This window comes from Paroedura picta, chromosome 1 (assembly GCF_049243985.1).
Source record: "Paroedura picta isolate Pp20150507F chromosome 1, Ppicta_v3.0, whole genome shotgun sequence".
NCBI lineage: Eukaryota > Metazoa > Chordata > Lepidosauria > Squamata > Gekkonidae > Paroedura > Paroedura picta.
The window spans coordinates 2587978-2608753 of NC_135369.1; the positions used below are offsets into that span (position 1 = coordinate 2587978).

General features: G+C 55.7%; 1 protein-coding gene and 1 long non-coding RNA gene across 5 annotated transcripts in view; one reads left to right on the plus strand and one right to left on the minus strand.

Annotated features, from left to right (window-relative positions):
* Window positions 1-831: 831 nt before the first annotated feature.
* LOC143829180 (unconventional myosin-Ie-like) overlaps window positions 832-20776 on the plus strand; it is a 44615-nt gene continuing 24670 nt past the window's right edge. The window contains exons 1-4 of one of the 4 annotated variants that reach the window (XM_077319647.1): window positions 832-1032; window positions 14991-15128; window positions 17446-17535; window positions 20016-20110. In XM_077319647.1, the coding sequence (XP_077175762.1) occupies window positions 1030-1032; window positions 14991-15128; window positions 17446-17535; window positions 20016-20110 (326 nt within the window). In that variant the 5' untranslated portion in view covers window positions 832-1029. Of the gene's footprint in view, window positions 1033-11356; window positions 11510-14990; window positions 15129-17445; window positions 17546-20015; window positions 20111-20776 lie in introns of those variants that run through there. The other 3 variants (XM_077319639.1, XM_077319657.1, XM_077319665.1) reach the window with 3 other exon arrangements.
* On the minus strand, window positions 4298-7437 carry LOC143828986 (uncharacterized). The gene is made up of 3 exons (XR_013227964.1): window positions 7121-7437; window positions 5647-5773; window positions 4298-5507 (listed from the first exon to the last, which is right to left on the minus strand). It is a non-coding gene; the product is annotated as an uncharacterized LOC143828986 (long non-coding RNA).

Here is a 20776-nt window from a genome sequence, read left to right on the forward strand (position 1 = left end):
TCCCAACTTCATAAAAATCAGCCTCTCTGTCAGATGGAGATCCAGCCTCTGCTTAAAAACTTCCAAAGATGGAGAACCCACCACCTCCCGAGGAAGCCTGTTCCCCTGAGGAACCACTCTGACTGCCAGGGACTTCTTCCGGAGGTTTAGCCGAAAATTCTTCTGAATTAATGTCAACCCACTGGTTCCGATCCAGCCCTCTGGGGCAACAGGAAACCACTCTGCTCCGCACTCTATGGCCCCTCAAGTCCCTGAAGACGGTGATCGTATCACCTCTTGGTTGCCACCCCTACACTTCAAGATCCTTCTTAGCTCCCCCAAGTTTGCCCTGCCCGGTCCCTGACAGAGTTCTTGATCGCCGCCTGCCTTTTGGTGGATGATGGAGGAGAGGAAGAGTAAACCTCGGCCCATTTCAATTTCTCTGTCGTCAGTCCAGAGTAAGTTCATAGCCTACCCCACTGGGTTGTTGTGAGGCATGGAGGCCTCCCTCCGTGGCCACTCCGAGCTCCCTGTGGATGAACCTCCTGTGCGACCAGGCGCTTGGACTGGAGGGGCCGCTGGCCTGACCCAACAGGGCTTCTCTTCTTGGTGCTTGGGGGGCCAGAATGGGGGGGCTTCGGGCCCCTCTGGGGGACCTCCTGAGGGCTTTGGCCACTGGGTGACCAGGGGGCTGGCCTGCTCCAGCCGGGCTGGTGGGAAGGGTCCGCTGCAGGTCCCCCTGCGTCCGGCAGGGGTCGGGCTGGGCCGGGCGGCGAGGCTCAGGCGCGCGGCGCTGCTCTGCTTCTCCGCCAGGGGGCGGCCCGGAGCGCCTTTCGCCTCCGCCGCCCTGGGTCACTTTCTTCCGCCGCCCGGTCGGAGCGAGGCGCGCTGCCCACCTGAGCCCGCCGCTGCCGCCGCTGCCCGCCCGGCCGGCCCTCGCCCTCCGCCTCCGCCTCCGCCTCCCTCGCAGGGGCGCTGCGGGTCCCGGGGCCACCTGCCTCCGGATGGTCCCCGCTGAGCCGGCCTCGCCCGCCGCCCCCTCCGTCCGCCATGGTGAGTGAAGGAGGGAGGCAGGGAGGGAGTGCGCGCTCGGCGCCCGGGGCGGGGGGGGGGGGCTCCCGGATTCCGTCTCCCGGCCGGGGCGGGAGGGGTCGGGCGGCGGACTTTGCAGGCGCCGCGGAAGCGGAGAGCCGGAGCGGGCGAGGGGTCCCGATCCGCCCCGACCAGGTGTCCCCCAGCGGGGAGAGCCCGAGAGCGCGCCCTGGACCGCCCCAGCTGGCGAGACGCGCGTCGTCACGTGTGAGTGGGTCGCCCGGGGTCGCCGTCTCCCTCCTCTGGCCCGGGGGTCTACGCCTCCCTCCCCTCCCCGAAGGTGGTCAACCCCGCCCCCCCCCCGCTGCCCACTCCAGGCTGGGCTGAGCCAAGCGAAACTTGTTTCCTTGCCAGGGTTACCAACCTCCCGCTAGATCTCCCGGCATTAAGGAACAGAGAGAAGTGCCCCGGGGGGGGAGGCTGCTTTGGGAAAAGTGAGGGCTTCTGGGGCTCCCCCACACTTTCCAACCCGCCCACCCCAAAACTCCAGGCATTCCCTCGCCTGGAGATGGCAACCCTGGCCAATTCAGAGGGTGGCACCCCATCCTCCTGAGCGCCCCTCCCCCGGGGTCCAGGAATGTCCCAACCAAGAACCCTGCAGGCCCCTCCAAGCCCGGGAGGAACCAGAGTGACGCTTCCACTTTCCAGAGTGCAGAAAGGGGCTCCTGTGTTGTTGTTGCCCATTTACCATCCATTTATTATGCTGGGAGCGATCGAGGGCAAAAGAAGAAGGGGACGACAGAGAATGAGGTGGATGGATGGAGTAACTGAAGCAGTCGGTGCAAACTTAAATGGACTCCGTGGAATGGGAGAGGAAAGGAAGGCCTGGAGGATCATTGTCCAGGGGGTCGCGATGGGTCGGACACGACTTCGCACATAACAACAACAAAATTTATCATCCTTCACAGCAGGCTTGTTCATTGACTTGATTTGCATCCCCCCCCCCCCCTTTGGTCGGCTTCACGTTCTTCTCCTCTCCTCCACTTTCTCTCCACAACCTCCCTGTGAGGTAGGCTAGGCAAACCCGAGGCTGGCCAGGAAGCTTCTCTGTCAGAGGGGGGCTCTCCCAAATCCTGACCTGGGACAAAAGCCGCTCTGTCCCGCTCTGGCTCTTCTTGCGGCGGGAAGGTGGGAGAAGCTGGGCTGGGGGAAGGCCCAGGAGCCTCCGAACTCAGATTGGGGCACATTTCAACGGCATTTCATTTCGTCTGTCAAAGACATTGATCGGAGCCTGCTTGAAAGAAAGCGAGCCCAGAGCATGGACTCCTGCAGAGACCGGTGGGACATCCTCCGCTGAAGGGGGAGCATCTCTGTGTTGACAATATCGGGGACGGATCATTTGTGAATCCTTGCCTCTGCCAATTGAAACATTTCTAGTCAAGGAAATGGGTTTTTTGCAATGTGGGGCCCAGGGCGGCCAGGCAGCGTGGGAGCAGGAGGCCGGGACACGACCCGGCAGGTGTGAAGGGCGAGGCGAAATTAGATCAGGCACTCTCGACTGGGGCACGCTTTCTGCCTGGCACTCCGGGCGGGATCAGAGCCGTCCCAGATCTTCACAGGATGCTAGACCAAGAGCTGTCGACGGTCCCTCCAGGTCTGGTTGGGGTCCCAGATTGGTGGGCCAAAGAACTTGCCGTGGGGCATGGACAAAGCGCTTTCCTTCAGTAGTACGTGCCACGGAATGGCCGCAAGGGAGGGAGGGGGGTGGACGGTGCTTCTGGCCCAAGTGACTCCTAAAAGGCAGATCTCTGTTCTCTATCTGTTTTGTATTTTTTTTATGCATTTTGCTAACCAGGGTTGGACTAGATGACCCATGAGGTCCCTTCTAATCTATTATTCTATGATTCTAGACGGGAATTTCCCAAGGGGATTTTGAGGCAAGAGCCGCTCCGAAATGGTTTGCTCTTACCTGGATGCCCTTGGTGGTCTCCATCCTCACACTATCCAGGGTTATAGAACAGAATCAGAGTTGGAAGGGACCTCCACGGTCATCTAGTCCAACCCCCTGCAGGAGACAGGACGTCTGTCGTGTTGAGTCAGGGCTAGTTAATACTTGGATGAGAGTTCAACAAAGATATTTCTGTCCATCGCTTGCCATGAAAAAGCAGAGTGTGGGGGTGGCCACACTGCGGCTCTCCAGAGGTCCATGGGCTAAAATTCCCAGGGCAAAGAAGCAGAGGACGTCCCCAGTCCCTCTCCTGGCACTGGGACTCAGTGGTTGACTACCTCTGAACATGGAGGTTCCCTCTAAGAACATCAGAAGTCCTGCCAGTCGGGGGGGGGGGCAGCCTGGGCCCACTTCCTGATCAGCTCTGGGGGGGGGGTCTGCATCCTACAAATAACAAAGCAATTCAAGTAGTAAACGGCCAGCAAAACATTTAAAACAGTTTGAAATGCTTAGCAGCACCTACAGCCCAGAGCAGAATTGACTATTGTCATCCTTCCCAGAAATTGGTCGCTATCCATGGATCTTCCCCAGCCTAGGCTGTATCCCGGGGGGGAGGAGGGCCCATAGATGTTAGTTAACCCCCCCCCCTCCAAACACACCTCCTGCTCCCAATTCGGCTTCCTTCCTGAGTGGCTTTATCTTTGCCCAAAGCGAGAGGCTGCTGCAGAACCTCCCTGGCTAATATTTAACCTTCCGTGGGCATGTGAAGGGGGCACCCCGCCCGGCATGTGCTACTTGCTCTGCCAAGGGGGACGGGGCAGGACCGGGCATGATGCCAGCCTCCAGAATGTCTGCCAGGGGGACTGAGTCATCCCCTCCAGGGTCACCCTCCAAAAACGGGAGGACTCTCCAGGAAGCCCCCAGGCGATCTGTGTGTGTGTGTGTGTGGGGGGGGGGTTCCTTGATAGTTCCTCCTCCACCTGCAGCCAGTTGGCAGGCCTGGGCCCAATCACAGATCTCTCAGAGCTCTCTCAGCCCCACCTCCCTCACAGGGTGTCTGTGGTGGGCAGAGGCAGAGAAAGGCGCTTGAGACTCAATCGGGTAGAGAAAAGTGGCATACGCAAAAACGCAGTTCTTCGTCTCTTGTGAATGGGATACAAACCAAACCCTTTGGGGATATTGAACATTTCCGGCGCTTGCTAGGGTGGGTCAGTGCTTGGTCCGGGGTCCTGGTCTGCTCAGCGTTCTGCGGGTGGGATCCAGTACAATGTTTCTGCTCAGATTCAAACGGGTCGCCGTGTTGGTCTGAAGTAGCACAATAAAATCAGAGTCCAGGGGCACCTTTAAGACCGACAAAGATTTATTCAAGGCGTGAGCTTTCGAGTGCAAGCACGCCTCCTTAGTTTCTGCTCATGAGAGCTGTTTCTGGTTGTGTAAGATGTGGAGTCACCGATTCTCAGGTGCTGCAGTAGATAAGGAAAGAGCCGATTGTTGATAAACAGGCAAAAGGGCAGCCCCTGCATTTCCTCATGTGCAAATGGTTGCAGGGCCACAGGTCATAACAGTGAATAATTGTGCTTTCAGTGGGGCAAATAAAACATGGAATTGGCAAAGTGCAAAACTAGAACTTTGCCCAAGATCCCAGAGGAGGTATATTTGCAGCTGCTCTATCCTCTCCGAGAACTCCGGAGCACCCAGTGAATCTGATGGGCAGTAGGTTCAGGATGGGGAAAAAGGAAAGACTACTTTACACAGAAAGGGCTGAAAATGTGTAATTTGCTGCTAGAGTATGTTGTGATGGCCACAGGTGTAGAGAGCTTTAAAAGGGGGTTAGATGGTTCATGGAGGGGAGGTCTCTCAGTGGCCACTGCCCGTGGTGTCTAGAAGGAGCTTCCACATTCAGGAGCAGTCAACTTCTGAATCCCAGTGCTAGGAGGCATCAAGAGGGGAAGGCCTCGGCCTCTCTGCCCTGTGGCTGGCCCTGCAGAGGAACTGGCTGGCCCCTGGGTGAGACGGGAGGCTGGACTGGAGGGACCCTCCCTGGCCTGACCCAGCAGGGCTCTTCTGGGGGTCTTCTCAGGGGAAGGCCTCGGCCTCTCTGCCCTGTGGCTGGCCCTGCAGAGGAACTGGCTGGCCCCTGGGTGAGACGGGAGGCTGGACTGGAGGGACCCTCCCTGGCCTGACCCAGCAGGGCTCTTCTGAGGGTCTTCTCAGGGGAAGGCCTCGGCCTCTCTGCCCTGTGGCTGGCCCTGCGGAGGAACTGGCTGGCCCCTGGGTGAGACGGGAGGCTGGACTGGAGGGGCCCTCCCTGGCCTGACCCAGCAGGGCTCTTCTGAGGGTCTTCTCAGGGGAAGGCCTCGGCCTCTCTGCCCTGTGGCTGGCCCCCCAAATTAGCCACTGTGCGAGATGAGATGATGGACTAGATAGACCTTCATTGGTCTGATCCAGCAGGGCTCTTCTGATGCTTGTCTCAGGAGAAGGCCTCAGCCCCCCAGAGAACTGCAAATAACTTCCGAATCGTGGTTCAGGATCCAGGACAGCTAGCATGCTGCAGGGGATGATATAAATAATATAATTAAATGTTCTAATCTCAGGAGATGGGGCGGAAAACAATTATCATTAAAAATAAATAAGTAGCGAGCACAAATCAATATAATTAAATGCCCTGGCAAGCACAAAGTACTCACCGTCTTGAGGGGGATTCCTGCCGCATCTCTGCATGAGTCAGGGGTCTGCTTTGGCCTCCTTGCAGCCGGCTTTCTCAGAATGTGGGGTACTTTGGTCTATCTATCAAAGATGGTTGTCTCAGGCAACCTGGCCAAAATAGAAACAGAATGAAGCGTCTCAGATGAGATTGCCTCTCTGCAAGTACTGTCCAGCGCTGTCCTCAGAGTGAAATTACGGGGACTCAGTTCCTTTGAGGCTGGCTCAGTCTTAATTGGGCAGACTGTAAGTGTGAACTTTCCCAGGCATGAAGCGTAAAGCATACAGCTCCTTTTAGCTCAGTAAAATAAATGAGGCCGGGGGACAGGGGTCTTCCCGGTTGATTTAGGCAGCATACCGGCTGGCAGAAGTCCTTTCAAATGGCGTGTCCCCTTGAGCACCCCAAGTTCACTTTTTCTTTCAGCCCCACGGCCCAGGCGATGAAGACTCAAAGGAAATCAGCGTGTCCTGTGTATTTGCAAAAGATGCAGCCATTCTGTCCAGGGTGTACTCCTCGGCTCACCCCGACTGTGGCAAGACTGGCCTCTTTTCTGAACTGTGGGCAGACATCTGCATTTCTCTATTTGCCCCCACCAGTGTCACTTCCGTCTTGCCCGGGTTCAGCTGAAGTTTGTCCTAACAGAATCCTGAAGCTGAAGGCTAAGCTCGTTTTCCCTGGCCTCCAGAATAATTTTAGCGGCACTTATGCAGATATCCAGTTGGCATACGGAATGAGATTACTGTTTCTCTATCTGATGCATATTCATCTCCCCACTCCTGCAAACGGCACAGGACTGCGTGCCGGGTTCCCATTCTGCCTTTACAGCAACCCTGCGAGGCTAGGCGAGAGAGAGGGTCACGCGGTGGGATTTGAACCCGGCACTTCCATAACCGAGCTCGGAACTCCAACCATATCTGAAGAAACTTCTAACCCAGGATTTAACCTTGTTGTTGTGGAAGGTGTCCCGGGACTCAAACCGTGTCCTGCTGCTTCAGATCAACTCGGCAACAGCCCCACCACCCCCTGCCCCAAAATATCCCCATTGCCATTCGTACAGTCAGAATTCGGCTTGCGTTGGCTGGGTGGCCAAGTGTTAGTTGCGCAAAGCCCAAATCTGGGATCGCCCTAGTTTTCCGGCTCGGCGTGGAGGCAGGGCTGCTCGGCTTCACCTTGGGGGTTGGAAGGCAGGTGACAACTCCCCACTGCCCTCCGGGGAGGCTGAGGCTGTCTTCCCAGTGCGGGGTGTGTCCCTCCTGTGCAAACACGGAGGCATTCATTCCTCCCTGGGGGTGCTGGGCCAGGGGACGACCCAGACTTGTGGCTTCCCTGCCAGGGCTTGCTGGAGCCCGGGTCTTTTGCTTTGCTGTTCTCAACCAGGCTCCGGAAAGGATGAACGGCGGGCGCTGGCTGTTTCCTGTCTTGCTCTCTCTCTCTCACTCTCTCTCTTGTCCCCTCACCTTTGCTCCCAGCGGGGTTCCCCAGGAGGCGGAGGGACACACGAGACACCTGGCCCAGTTTCCTTAGGGGGGGGGGGCAGCCGCCAGAGAGGCCTGTTCTGCAACCCGAACGGAGAAGGTCCGCGGCTGGGCCGTGCTGCTCCGCAGGGGGAGGAAGCGGGTGGGGCTGCTGATCCTGTAGGAGAGGTTTGGGAGGGAGGCAGGTGAGGAGGAGAATCTGGGACTCTCCAAGGGCCTTGCTTGCCCTGCCCAAAACTCCTAGGGAGGCGAGGAGGGACTGAGAGGAGGCTGGCAGTGCGGAGAGCCCTTTTCTCCCTGGGCGGTGGAAGGGCTGCATCGCCTCTTCCGGGATTCCTACTCGGGGCCGCACCCCAAGCTGAAATGCAGAATCTGCCCCCTCCCCTGAGCTCGGAAAGGGCTTGCACGCCCTCGGAGGATACTTGAGTTCTGTAGCAATAGGGATGCCAGCCTCCAGGAGATCCTGTAGCAATAGGGATGCCAGACCTGGGGATCCTGTGGGATCGTAGCTCATCTCCAGACATCGTACCCCTCTGAGGTCCCTCCCTGCCCCAAATTCTGCCCCCAAAGTCTCCTATTTATCCCAAGCCAGAGCTGGCGGCCCTCCGTAGCACAGAGTAGCAACTCTAGGCTCCTCTAGACAGGCTCTTCTGGAAGCGGGTAATTCTGGAGGAGTTTGGAGTCAGGTCCCAGCAGATGCTGGTGGGATGAGAACAAGCCCGGAACAGTGGCTCAGGTCAAGACGAAACAGGTAGCCCCGCCTGGGAGACTGGCGTAATTCCGCCAGCGTTTCTGCATTGCAGGAGTGAATCATCTGTTATGCTCCGTGCAAAGACAGGGAGGATTACCTGCCTGTAGCAGAAACCAATTAGGACATGAGAAGACCAGGGCAGTGAGTCATACAGGGAGACAGTGAGCAGCCTCTTCTCCTGGAGGGTGGATTTTAGGCTCACGGGAGCTGTTAAACTATGCAGTTGATTTGTGAATGGGCCTGGGCATGAGTATTGTGAAAATATTTGGAATTCACCGCAGGTGATGTAGTGATGGCTGTAGGCACAGAAAGCTTTGAGAGGGAATCGGAGAGCTTCATGGAGGTGAGAGAGAGCCATAAGTCGGTACTAGCCTATTTTTATTTATTTGTTTTATTTATTTGTTTATTTATTTATCTTTGACTGTATATGCCGCCATTCCGAGATGGGCTCACGGTGATTGACAACAATAAAAGGATAAAAACACAGTAAAACCCCCATAAACGTCTCTTGATAAATAATACTCCTATTCAGGCGGCAGGCAAAAAATCCACCGTCTCATCCCCCCGTCCAGCCAGGGCCGAGCCTAGGGCTGCCAGCCCCCAAGTGGGGTCTGGGGATTTTGTGAAATTAAAGCTGATCTTCAGGTAGGGATGCCAGCCTCCAGGGGGGGCCTGGGGATCTCCTGGAGTCCCCTGGAATTGCAGCCCATCTCCAGACCACAGAGATCAGTTCCTCTGGAGAAAACGGGTGCTTTGCAGGGGGAAGGGGTGTGTGTGTGGCATTGCCCCCCTCTGAGGTCCCTGTCCTCCTCATAGGGGGCTCTGTAGCATAGGGGTGCCAGCTTCCAGGAGGGACCTGGGGATCCCCCCAAATTGCAGCCCATCTCCAGACCAGAGAGATCCGTTCCCCTGGAGGAAAGGGCTGCTCTGGAGGGGGGGCTCTGTGGCGCTGTGCCCCACTGAGGTCCCTTTCCTCCCCCAAATCTCCACTCTTCCCCAGCTGGGCGGTTCTGCCCCCTCCATCCCTGGCTGCCTCGGTCCAGCGAATGCTGAGTGGGCCAAGATGGCCGCCGAAACCGCGCACAGCAAGCCAGCCGGGCAACCGCAGGGGCTTTTGTGTGTGTGTGTGTGTGTGTGTGTGTGCGTGGCTTCTGCCCCCGCCTGTGCCGCGGTGCCCCCAAAGGGTCCTTGCCAGGTGACGCCAGCCCTGCCAGGCGGTTGGGCCCATGCGGAGGCCGTCGCCGTCGCCCGGGGCAACCAGGCCTGGATTTGGAGCGCAGCCTCGGCCTCTTGGCAACGTGGGTCCCGTTTCTGTCCCGGAGCCAGGGCCTGCTGGTTGGGCCTCTCGGGCGTGTCCCTCGGGGGATATCAGTGCTCGGCTTGGGTTTCTGGGCCTTTGAGTGGCTCTTGGAGGCACCCGGGCGGGGGAGAGCAGTGGCCATTTGCATTCAGGCAGGGACTAAAATAGGCTTAGGGCTGGCCCTGCTGCCACAGTTCTCCTGGGGGAAGGAACTGGGGTCACCCCCAGTGTTATGGGGCGAGGCATTTCTGCAGATCAAGTCTCTGCTTGGTTCAGAGGCAGTGGGGGGGGGGGTTGGAATGCTGGCCTGGGATCTGAAAGGGCCTGGGTTCGAATCCCCATTCTCCCAAGGCCATGGGCCAGTATCCCTCTCAGCCTAAACTGCCCCAGGAGTACAAAATCTGCATCCAGGGGCACCTTTAAGGCTCCCAGAATTTAATTCTGGGCAGAAGCCTTCCTGTGCAGAATAAAACTTTAGAACAGTGGTTCTCAACCTGGGGGTCGGGACCCCTTTGGGGGTCGAACGACCCTTTCCCAGGGGTCACGGCAGGGCAAGCAGCTTGGCTTGGGGGTACTATCTACACAACAGCCTTGCGGGGTAGGTAGATAGAGAATCATAGAATCATAGAGTTGGAAGGGGCCATACAGGCCATCTAGTCCAGCCCCCTGCTCAACGCAGGATCAGCCCTAAGCATCCTAAAGCAATAGAGAACGTTCGTCTGTCTGGAGCAGCAGAAAAGAGCGAGATCGACATGGTGGGACAAGGGGCAGAACCAAACTGAGAAACCCAGGGGAAAAAAACAATTTATATACAATCATCATGAACAATGGATCTTCATGCCATGGGTCAGTTTGGGTTTAATTTCTGTGAAAGAACCCTGGCATCGTTTTATGGTTGGGGGTCACCACAACAGGAGGAACTGGATTAAAGGGTCACGGCGTTAAGAAGGTTGAGGACCACTAGCTTAGAACAAAGTTTAAGTCCAGGGGCCCCGTGAGGTCCCACCACGTTTCATTCTCGGCATGCACGTTTCTTCAGCCAGTTTGGTGCAGTGGTTAGGAGTGTGGACTTCTAATCTGGCATGCCGGGTTCGATTCTGCACTCCCCCACATGCAACCAGCTGGGTGACCTTGGGCTTGTCACAGCACTGATAAAACTGTTCTGACCGAGCAGGAATATAAGGGCTCTCTCAGCCTCACCCACCCCACAGGGTGTCTGTTGTGGGGAGAGGAAAGGGAAGGCAATTGTAAGCCCCTTTGAGACTCCTTCGGGTAGAGAAAAGCGGCATATAAGAACCAACTCTTCTTCTTCTTCATGCCTGTGCACACAAAAGGCTCCTATCCAGAATCTGCTGAGGGGATCTGTTTCTCGGAGAGCGGTGCACGAGCACAATCCATGGGGAAGGCCAAGCTACGGAGGGTTGGAGGAGCCCCGAAATGCTCTCCGGCTGCAGGGGCGCAGGGCGAAAGCAGGCCGTGCCGATCCGCTTTGCAACTGCTTCACCCTGTTGCTTGGCTTGGAGCAAGGAGGTGACCTTTTTGCCAGCCCTTTGAAGTTAATGGCTGAAGATATTTCCTTGCAGTGTGCAAAGGTTAAGTCCGCCCTGAGGTTTTTGGATGGCCGGGGAGGCCCCACCCACCTGCCCAGGCAGAGGCTGGAGGGAAACCTTTTGAGAGCGGGCATCGGCACCGAAGGCAAACGAAGGCCAAAGTGGGGCATCCCTTGCCCGAGACGAAGTCGCAGGGTCTGAACTCTGGCCCAGGGTGCAGTGGCAGGATGTGAGCACTTTGTGCATGTTGTGCATGCTCCGTCCGCACGTTTGCGAGGCTCCTCTTTGGCTGCCCCTGAGGCCGAGACCCTCCGCCTGCCGCCTCCTCCCCCTGGCCTGCCATGGGCACAGGTCCCACTCTCTGCCTCCCACCCCCCTCCACAGCCTTTGTGTCGCATGGCAACTGCTGACTGGCATTGTGTTCGCCAGCTGGGGAGGAAAAGAGCCCTTAGCAACCGGCCTTTGCAGAAATCCGCAAAGAGCTCTCGCAGGGAGACCACCCAAGCGTTGTGGTGGGAGAAAGATTTGTGGTCCCTGAATGTATGTGTTTGTGTGGGGGGGGGGCTGCAGGAGGAGGAGAGGGGCTGAGAGGGGCAGGAGATTTCGCAGGGCCCGGATCGTGCGGCTGGCTAGCTGGCTGGCTGGCGTCCCTTTTGCAAATGGTTCCCTCCTGAGCAGGGCGACAGGAGTCTCCGAGGACCGGGTTGCTCCTCATGAGCCGGCTAAGTCGGAGGGGCGTGTGGTCAAAGGTTTTCCTTGGGAGTGAGACTGTAAGCAGAGAGATCTTTTCGATTCAGTTCTTTTCGATAAGGAGAAGGGCAGAGCTGTCCATCTGGGACACAAAGAATGAGAAGGCATCCAGGATGGGAGAGATGATGCTGGGGAGCAGGGTGTTTGAAGGAGATCTTGGGGCACATGTGGACAGGAAGCAACATAGGAGCAGACAGTGTCCTGCGGTGGCAAAGAAGGAGGATGTTGTCTTGGGCTGTCTCAACAAGGGCATCACATCCAGATCGCAGGAGGTCACAGTCCCTAAGCCGTCTACATCATTGGTCAGACCCCACCTGGAGTCCCGGGGGCAGTCCCGAGGCCACATTTCAAAAAGGACGTGGCCAAAACAGAGAGGGTGAAGAGGAGAGTGAGGAGGAAGATTTGCGGCCTGGGGACTGTTCCCTAGGAGGAAAGGCCGAGGGACTTGGGAGCGTTCAGCATGGAGAAGAGGAGGCTGAGAGGGGACAGGATATCTCTCCTGAAGTATTTGAAAGGTTGTCACTTGGAGGAGGGCAGGATGCTGTTCCCGTTGGCTGCAGAGGAGAGGACACGCAGTAATGGGTTTAAACTACATGGAGAAGGGTACTGGTTAGATATGGGGGGGGGGATTATTTATTTATATATTTATCTATTTGTTTATGTTTTTATGTATGTTTATATGTTTGGACTTCAATCCCATCACTTCTCAAAAAATTAGTGCAGGTTACAAGATAAAAAAATAAAATCCCATGAGCTCTTAAAAATCATAACCCCCTAATAGCAGCAGCAATTTTGGTATAAAAAATTCTCTCAACCCCCTCCCACAGCCACCCCAAGCAGGCTGCACGTTGTCAGTGGGCTGCCTAAGGAGGTGGGGAGCTCCCCCGCACTGGCCCTCTTCAAGCAGCGGCTGGACAGATCCTTCTCCTGGATGCTTGAGGCTGATCCTGCACTGAGCAGGGGGTGGGACTAGACGGCCTCTGTGGCCCCTTCCCACTCTGGGATTCTAGGAGTCTAGTTCAGCAGTGGAAGGGGCTGCCTGAGGAGGTGGGGAGCTCCCCCTCACTGGCCGTCTTCAAGCAGCGGCTGGACAGATCCTTCTCCTGGATGCTTGAGGCTGATCCTGCACTGAGCAGGGGGTGGGACTAGATGGCCTCTACGGACCCTTCCCACTCTGGGATTCTAGGAGTCTAGTTCAGCTGTGGAAGGGGCTGCCTGAGGAGGTGGGGAGCTCCCCCTCACGGGCCCTCTTCAAGCAGCGGCTGGACAGATCCTTCTCCTGGATGCTGGAGGCTGATCCTGCACTGAGCAGGGGGTGGGACTAGATGGCCTGCATGGCCCCTTCCCATTCTAGGATTCTACGAGTCCAGTTCAGCAGTGGAAGGGGCTGCCTAAGGAGGTGGGGAGCTCCCCCTCACGGGCCCTCTTCAAGCAGCGGCTGGACAGATCCTTCTCCTGGATGCTGGAGGCTGATCCTGCACTTGGCAGGGGGTGGGACTAGATGGCCTCCATGGCCCCTTCCCACTCTGGGATTCTAGGAGTCTAGTTCAGCAGGGGAAGGGGCTGCCTAAGGAGGTGGGGAGCTCCCCCTCACTGGCCGTCTCCAAGCAGCGGTTGGACAGATCCTTCTCCTGGATGCTGGAGGCTGATCCTGCACTGAGCAGGGGGTGGGACTAGATGGCCTTCATGGCCCCTTCCCACTCTGGGATTCTAGGAGTCTAGTTCAGCAGGGGAATGGGCTGCCTAAGGAGGTGGGGAGCTCCCCCTCACTGACCGTCTTCAAGCAGCGGCTGGACAGATCTTTCTCCTGGATGGTATGATTTTCAAAATCAGCATGCCGTATTTTGCAGATGCCTTTGAGATTTGGAACATTACGGCCATCCATTGAAGAGCCATCTTTACATTAGACATTGATAGAGTTTATAGCTGAAGATTTTTCTAGGGTCTCCAATTACAGGTTATCTCCAGTCAACAGAGATTCGTCCCCCTGGGCAAAATGGCCACTTTGGAGTCATCATACCCTACTGATGTCACTTCTTCCCCCAAAACCTCCAGGAATGTCCCAGTTCCACGTTGAGAACTCTACTGGTGGTTCTTTGCTTTGGACTTGTGGTTGGATGATGGAGAAAAGAATGCAACAGATCTTGTGGAACTCGAATCTCATCTGGGTGAATTTTTCCTCAGGGAATGAACCTCACATGTCAGAGGTTGTCCCTGGCGGAGGCACGAAAGTATGTGGAAGGCCCTGAACTAGGGCATTATTTCTGGGAAAGTTAGCTTTGAGTCCAACAGCACCTTGGAGACAAACAAGAATTCCAGGGTGTCAGCTTTAGAGATTCACAACTCCCTTCATCAGACACGATTAAATCAAGAAGGGGAGCTATGTGAGTCTGTCTGCAGCAGCAGGAATAAACATGAGTCCAGCATCACCTTCAAAATTAATAAAATTTGTGGCAGAGGAGGAGCCTTCGGGGGGCACGGCTCACTTCTTCAGGTAGAGCAAGATGGGCGGCCGGGTTTCTCTGTGTGTCACAGCACCAAAGAGCCAGGAGCAACTGAAAGACTAACAACAAGTGCCCAGGGAAGAGCTTTTGGGAGTCTTTGCTGACTTTTTCAGATAGATCGTCTAGAGCACATGTAGAAAACAATACAAGGAACCTAGTTTTTGATTCCCCACTCCTCCTCCACATGGAGCCAAGTCTGTGACCTTGTGCCACTCACAGTGCTGAAAGTGCTGTTCTCACAGAGCTCTCTCAGCCCCACCTCCCTCTCGGGGTGTCTGTTGTGGGGAGAGGAAGGAAAGGTGATTATAAGCCGCTTCGAGACTCCTTCAGGTAGAGAAAGGCGGCATATAAGAACTAACTTTTCTTCTTCTTCAGTATTCTCAGGGCTCTCTCAGCCTCTCCTCCCTCACAGGGTGTCTGTCGTGGGGAGAGGAAAGGGAAGGCAAATGTAAGCGCCTTTGAGACTCCTTTGGGTAGAGAAAAGTGGCATATAAGAACCAACTCTTCTTCCTCAGTAATCTCAGGGCTCTCTCAGCCTCCCCTCCCTCACAGGGTGTTTGTTGTGGGTAGAGAAAAGGGGAGGTGAATGGAAGCCACTTTGAGACTCCTTCTGGTAGGGAAAAGTGGCATATAAGAACTAACTCTTCTTCTTCAGTAATCTCAGGGCTCCTTCAGCCTCCCCTCCCTCACAGGGTGTCTGTTGTGGGGAGAGGAAAGGAAGGTGATTATAAGCCGCTCCGAGACTCCTTTGGGCAGTGAAAAGCGGGGTATAAAATCCAACTCTTATTATTTATTTTTTGCAGCCCCGTGGCGTGCGTCCTGCTTGTCTCGGGGTTCGGGTTTGCTGTTTCTTTTAAGGGGATGAAGGGTTTAATGCCATCTTTCCCCCCACAGCCGTGATCGCGGGGAAGTGGCGGGGGGGGGGGGCGCATGCTGTCCCCAGCAGGCTCCCTTCTGTGGTTGACGCCTCTGCCCCATTTGGACTCTTTCCCCACAGGGCAGCAAGGAGCGCTACCACTGGCAGGCCCAGAACGTCAAGCAGAGTGGTGTGGACGACATGGTGCTCCTCTCGAAGATAAGCGAGGAGGCCATTGTGGAGAACCTCAAGAAGCGCTTCATGGACGACTACATCTTCGTATCCTTCCCGGGGGGCAGACCCCGAGGAACGCACGGCTCGACCCCCAGTCCGGGGTGGGGGGTGTTGTCTTGGATGCCCTGGAATTAGAGCTCATCTCTAGACTACAGAGACCAGCTTCCCTGGAGAACAGGGCTGCTTTTAGAGGGTGGACTCCATGGCATTATACTCCCCGCCCCAAATCCCAACCAATCCTGGTTCCACCCCCAAAATCTCCGGGAATTTCCAGGCCCAGAGCTGGCAACCCTACCTTTGGCCCCAGGTAGGAGTGTCCAGGAGCACCGTACAAACGAATAAGATTTGGCTAGCATGAGCTCCCGGTAGTCAAATCTCCCCTTTGGCAGGGGCTTTGACTCACCAAAACTCATACCTAGAATGTCGTCCTGTTCTTTCTGGTGTTACCGGCCTCAAATCTTGTTCTTGAGGGCTAATGAGGGGCTAATTCCAGAAACCTCAGCTCTAGGTTCTCTCAGTCACAATTGGGTCCAGTTCGTGGCATTCCTGGAGATTTAGCGGCTGAAGCCACCTTTCCCCCCAGGGGGACCGATCTCCCTTGGCAGCTGAAACAAGGACCTTGTTGTTAGCCAAGCTAGAAGCTGTGCGAGAATGCCCTGGCTTCCCCTGGACATTGTCAGGCAGGCCTCTGCCCTGAGGGGCTTACAGAACCAGCTGGGACAACGGGGAAGACAAGGAGGGGAAGGAATGCTCCTATGGGCAGCTCAGGTTTGGTCCAAAACTGGACGAGGAACTAAAGGGCTGCATCATTCACGGCTCCCGAATAATACATACTTCAGATGTTCTCGCTGTGCATGGTGGAGGGTGCCCTGCTAAGGCATCTTGGCACCCTCAGGCGGGGCCCTGCAGGTTTGCCTTCGGATAAGGCCTAGCCTCCGTTTGGCGACACGGGCAGCCCTGGCATGGAACGGGATCCGCCTTTTGCTCTCTGGGGCCTGGGCATGCATGGCAAACTTTTCTGGCCAACTCCGTCTGTTAGGTCAGTATGTTACAGATCTTGAGGCACACTAGTAAAAAAATAGGTAGGGGGGGAGGTGTCTTTCAAGGCACAGTCCCTGTCTGTCCTCTCTCCTTTCTCCTCCTGGACACAGGCAGGGGCAGATGGGTGACTGTGGGTTTGTTCTGGGGTCAGGGCCAGCCACGTGGGAGAGAAGGGAGTAGCAATCCACCCCCCCCCCCCAAGATTATTCCCCCAGAGCATCCCAATATCTGGATGACTTGCTGGGTTTGCACACTGAGCATCTGTAACAAGAGAGGCAAATTTCTTCCTGGCCAGACTGCCCAGGGATTCTGGTTTTTTGGGGGGTGGGGGGTGGGCATCATCTGGGCATGAATTGGGCCCACTGTGGGCGGGCAGGGAGTTGAGAATTTCCTGCATCCCGTAGGGGGTTGGACTAGATGATCCCGGAGATCCCTTCCAACTCTAGGATTCTCTGCATGGACCATTGAACTAGGGAGGTATTTGAGGGGCACAAAGACCCTTTTGCTTCTTGAAAGAAATGAGCAAACATTTCCCTCGGTTGATAACATTGTCCTGGATGCCAGGGAGATTGGAGACTGGCCTGGCATGATGGTGAGGGTGTTGGGGAGGGACCTGAGCTAGCCGGGTTCGAATCCCTCCCCTGCTCAAGAATGGAAGCCTGCCAGGTGACCTTTGCCCACCCATCACAGCCTTTCAGCCTAATCTCGCCTCGCAAGGTTGTTGTGGGGAGGGTTGAGGGGGAGGGGCAGTGGGGGAAGCCACTTTAAATCCCCGGCTAGGGAGGGAAGCCGGGTATTAAGAGGAGGAAGACATAAGGAGTAAAGAGAGTATTCAAAATATCCAAAATGTGAGGGGGCAAAGTGACCCCTGAGTGGGTGCAAGGGGGCTTTTCTCTTCCTCCCATGAGCAATTCCCCGGTCAGCGGAAATTTGAACTGGTTTTCCTGGCGGCAGTAAAATTCCTCCCCTCCTCCTGTGGCAGAGTGGCCAGATGTGATTGTACAGTGAGTGATTCTGGTGGGAAATTTGCTGTCAGGGGCTGCAGTGATGGCCACAGGAATAAGCAGACTTAAAGGGGGATTGGAGGACAGGTCTCCATGGAGAGCTGCCTGCTCTGGGTTGGGATTTTGGGGGTAGAGCAGAGCATGGGGAGGGACATCCGTTGGGTACCACCCTCCAAAGCAAGGGACCCTCCCTGGCCTGACCCAGCAGGGCTCTCTTGAAGTTCATCTGATGTTCTTATGTGGCCCTGATTTGGGGTGTGTTAGGAAAGCTGCTTGCCCCGATTCTGCTTCTTGACCCTTAACTTGTAAATTAAAAGACATACATCGGTCCCGTGCTGATTTCGGTGAATCCCTTCAAGCAGCTGCCGTATTTCACGGACCGTGAGATCGACATGTACCAGGGGGCAGTAAGTGCTGGTGTGCAGTTGTGCAAATTTCGGCTCTTGACAGATGAGTGCCTCTGAGCATGTCTAGCTAACTCTTTACCCGCGATGAAAATTAATCACTTCCAGAAAGGATACACGGGGCTCTGAGCACATAAAGAATGATTTCCCACTGTGGGTAGGGAGGCTCCTTGGGGAATTTCACTGCGAAGGATTGTGGCTCTGTGGCACAGCCTCTGCTCAGCATGCAGGAGGTCCCCGGTTCAATCCCCACTGTCTCCAGCTGAAAAGAACAGGCAGGAGGGGATGGGGAAGACTTTTCTCTGCTTGAGACCCTGGGGAGCAGCTGCCTGTCAGAGTAGACAATACATGGAAAGTGGAGGGGCTAGGTGCACATCCGTGGGGAGGATGCTCCAGAATTGTGGGGCTGCAGGGACCAGGGCAGGAGGGAATGGGAAAGACCTTTAACGTGAGCTGCCGCCACTCTGCTTAGAAGGTAGCGACCTTAATGAACCAGATTCCTGATTTAGCATCTTTAAGAAAGGAAGGAGATCTCTATTTTTTCCAGCATGGTTTAAGGAGGGAATGTGGCTCAGAATGTGCCCCTTTGAAATGCTTATTTGGTCCCTGCTGTCACTCTGCAATCCACCTGCCCGGCTTTGCAAGACAAAGAGAGTTGGGGTTGTCCTGACAAGGCTCCCTGTGCCTTTAAGGGCTGCAATTCAGCGGGTGAAGCTCTCAGACTGTGGCCTTGGGGGGAAGCTGGGCCTTCCTGGATTGCTTCCGGCCTTGCTGCTTGGCTGGAGAGAGTGTGCCAGGTGGGGATTTCTTCCTCCCGCTTGGCGAATCTGCCAACAGCTTGAGTCACGGGCAGCTGCCACCCCGCCCCTGGGCCAGGATGAGGCAGGGCTCGGCTCAGCCCCGGCAACCAATCGCAGGTGGGCAGCCAAGCCCTTACCTGCCGGCCTCACCTTGAGCTTGCCATGTTGTGATGCTGCCACCTAGTGGCGGGGAGTGCAGCTGCTCCCATGGCCAAAGCTGGGGTTTGGAGCCTGGGGAGGACGGGGATCTCAGTGGGGTACAGGCTCCACAGCAGGGGTAGTCAAACTGCGGCCCTCCAGATGTCCATGGACTACAATTCCCAGGAGCCCCTGCCAGCGAATGCTGGCAGGGGCTCATGGGAATTGTAGTCCATGGACATCTGGAGGGCCGCAGTTTGACTACCCCTGCTCTACAGCATCGATTTTCTCCAGGGGAACGTACCTCTTAACTCCAGGGACCTCCAGGTCCCACCTGGAGGCTGGCTTCCCTAGCTCCCCTCCAAAAAAGGCCATTAAAATGCAGGCCAGCTGGCAGAGAGCAACACAAACCAGAAATTCATCACAAAGTTACTTGGACACATTACTGGAGACTGTGGTCAACACGGCTTTGTTTGGTTTGCTGGAAGGGGCTGGGGGACCTGAGGGACTATCTTCTGTCGTATTTTCCGTCCCTGGGGAAAACGATCACAGGGAGAAGGCCTCCTGCCCGTCCCACCCATCAGAGAAGCTTATTTTGGTGTGTATATGTGACAGGGCCTTTTAGGTGGTAGCCCCACAATTATGGAGCACCCTCCCCACAGATGTGCACCTAGCCCCTTCACTTTCCATGTTAAGAAGGCAGCTGGAGATGGCTTGCGTATGATCTAAAGCTAAGCAGCGTCAGTACTTGGAAGAGAGACCTCCAAGGAAGGCTCTGCAGAGGAAGGGAAGGCCCAACCATCCCTGCTTCTCCCTTGCCTTGGAAGCCCCTTGCTGGGATCTCTATAAGTCTAAGCTAAGCAGGGTCGGTACACAGAAGGGAGACCACCAAGGAAGGCTCCAAGGCAAGGGAGAAGCAGGGGTGGTTGGCCATTTCCTTCCTCAGCAGAGCCTTCCTTGGTGGTCTGCCTTCCGAACAGGAGTTGGTACTTGGAAGGGAGACCACCAAGCAAGGCTCTGCAGAGGCCAGCCACCTCTGCTTCTCACTCACTGGGGTCACCATAAGTTGGAAGCTATTCAGGCTCAGTGCTTGGATGGGAGACCACCAAGGAAGGCTCTACAGAGGAAGGGTATGGCCAACCACCTCTGCTTCTCGCTTACCTGGAAAGCCCCTCACTGGGGTCACCATAAGTTGGAAGCTAAGTAGGGTCAGTGCTTGGATGGGAGACCACCAAGGAAGGCTCTACGGAGGAAGGGGATGGCCAACCACCTCTGCTTCTCCCTTGCCTCGGAAGCCCCTTGCGAGGGTCGCTATCTGTCGGCTGAGACTTGACGGTACTTTACACACAAGCAGTGGGTTTTTGAAATATTTGGTTTTGTGTATTTCGATGTAAACTGTTTAATGTATTTTGCTTGCATTGCCTTGAGCTGCATCAGGAAGAGGCGGTTAATTAATATTCTAAATCAATAAGTCAGCACTGCCGGGCCCTGAACCTGCGTCCAGGAGGCATTTGAGGGGCCTCACAGGGAGTGCTTCCTTCCCAGGCTCCCTATGAGAACCCCCCGCACATCTATGCGCTGGCAGACAACATGTATCGCAACATGCTGATCGACGGGGAGAACCAGTGTGTCATTATCAGGTGAGGAACATGAGGGGAGGGGAGGGGAGGACACTGTCTGCTCTCCGCTGAGGAGGGAGAGGCCCAGGAGTACGCCGGAAGGAAGCCTGGTTGTGTTCACACGGCCAAAGGCAGCCCCTCTCCCTGCTCTTTGATTTCTCTCCGGGGGGGGGGGGGGGGGAGAGTCCAGGGCAGGGGTCCCAAACAGGCTGCCCGTGGGAGCCATAGTCTCAGCTGAAACTGGTGCCCACAAAGTGAATTTAGAAGAGGGAAGGGCCAGGTGGAAACAGATCCTGTCAATATACTTTATGTTTATGCAACTAAATAGTTTTAAAGAATACAGTCCTTTATTATTGTTGTTATTGTTGTTATTGTTGTTATTGTTATTTGATTTATTTCCCGCCACTCCCTAGAAGCTTGAGGCCGGTCACAGTGGTCTCAGCCCCATTAAACCCACTCAAGGGGAGGTTCTGCCAGCAATGTTGAAGAGTTACTGTTAGAAGAAGAATTGTTTTTTATATCCCGCTTTTCACTGCCGAAAGGAGTCTCAAAGTGGTTTACAATTGCCTTCCCATATCCTCTCCAGGCACCCTGAGAGGGAGGGGAGGCTGAGAGGACTGCTCTGTGAGAACAGCTTCTAATAGGACTGTGACTAGCTCAAGGTTACCCAGCTGGCTGCCTGTGGAG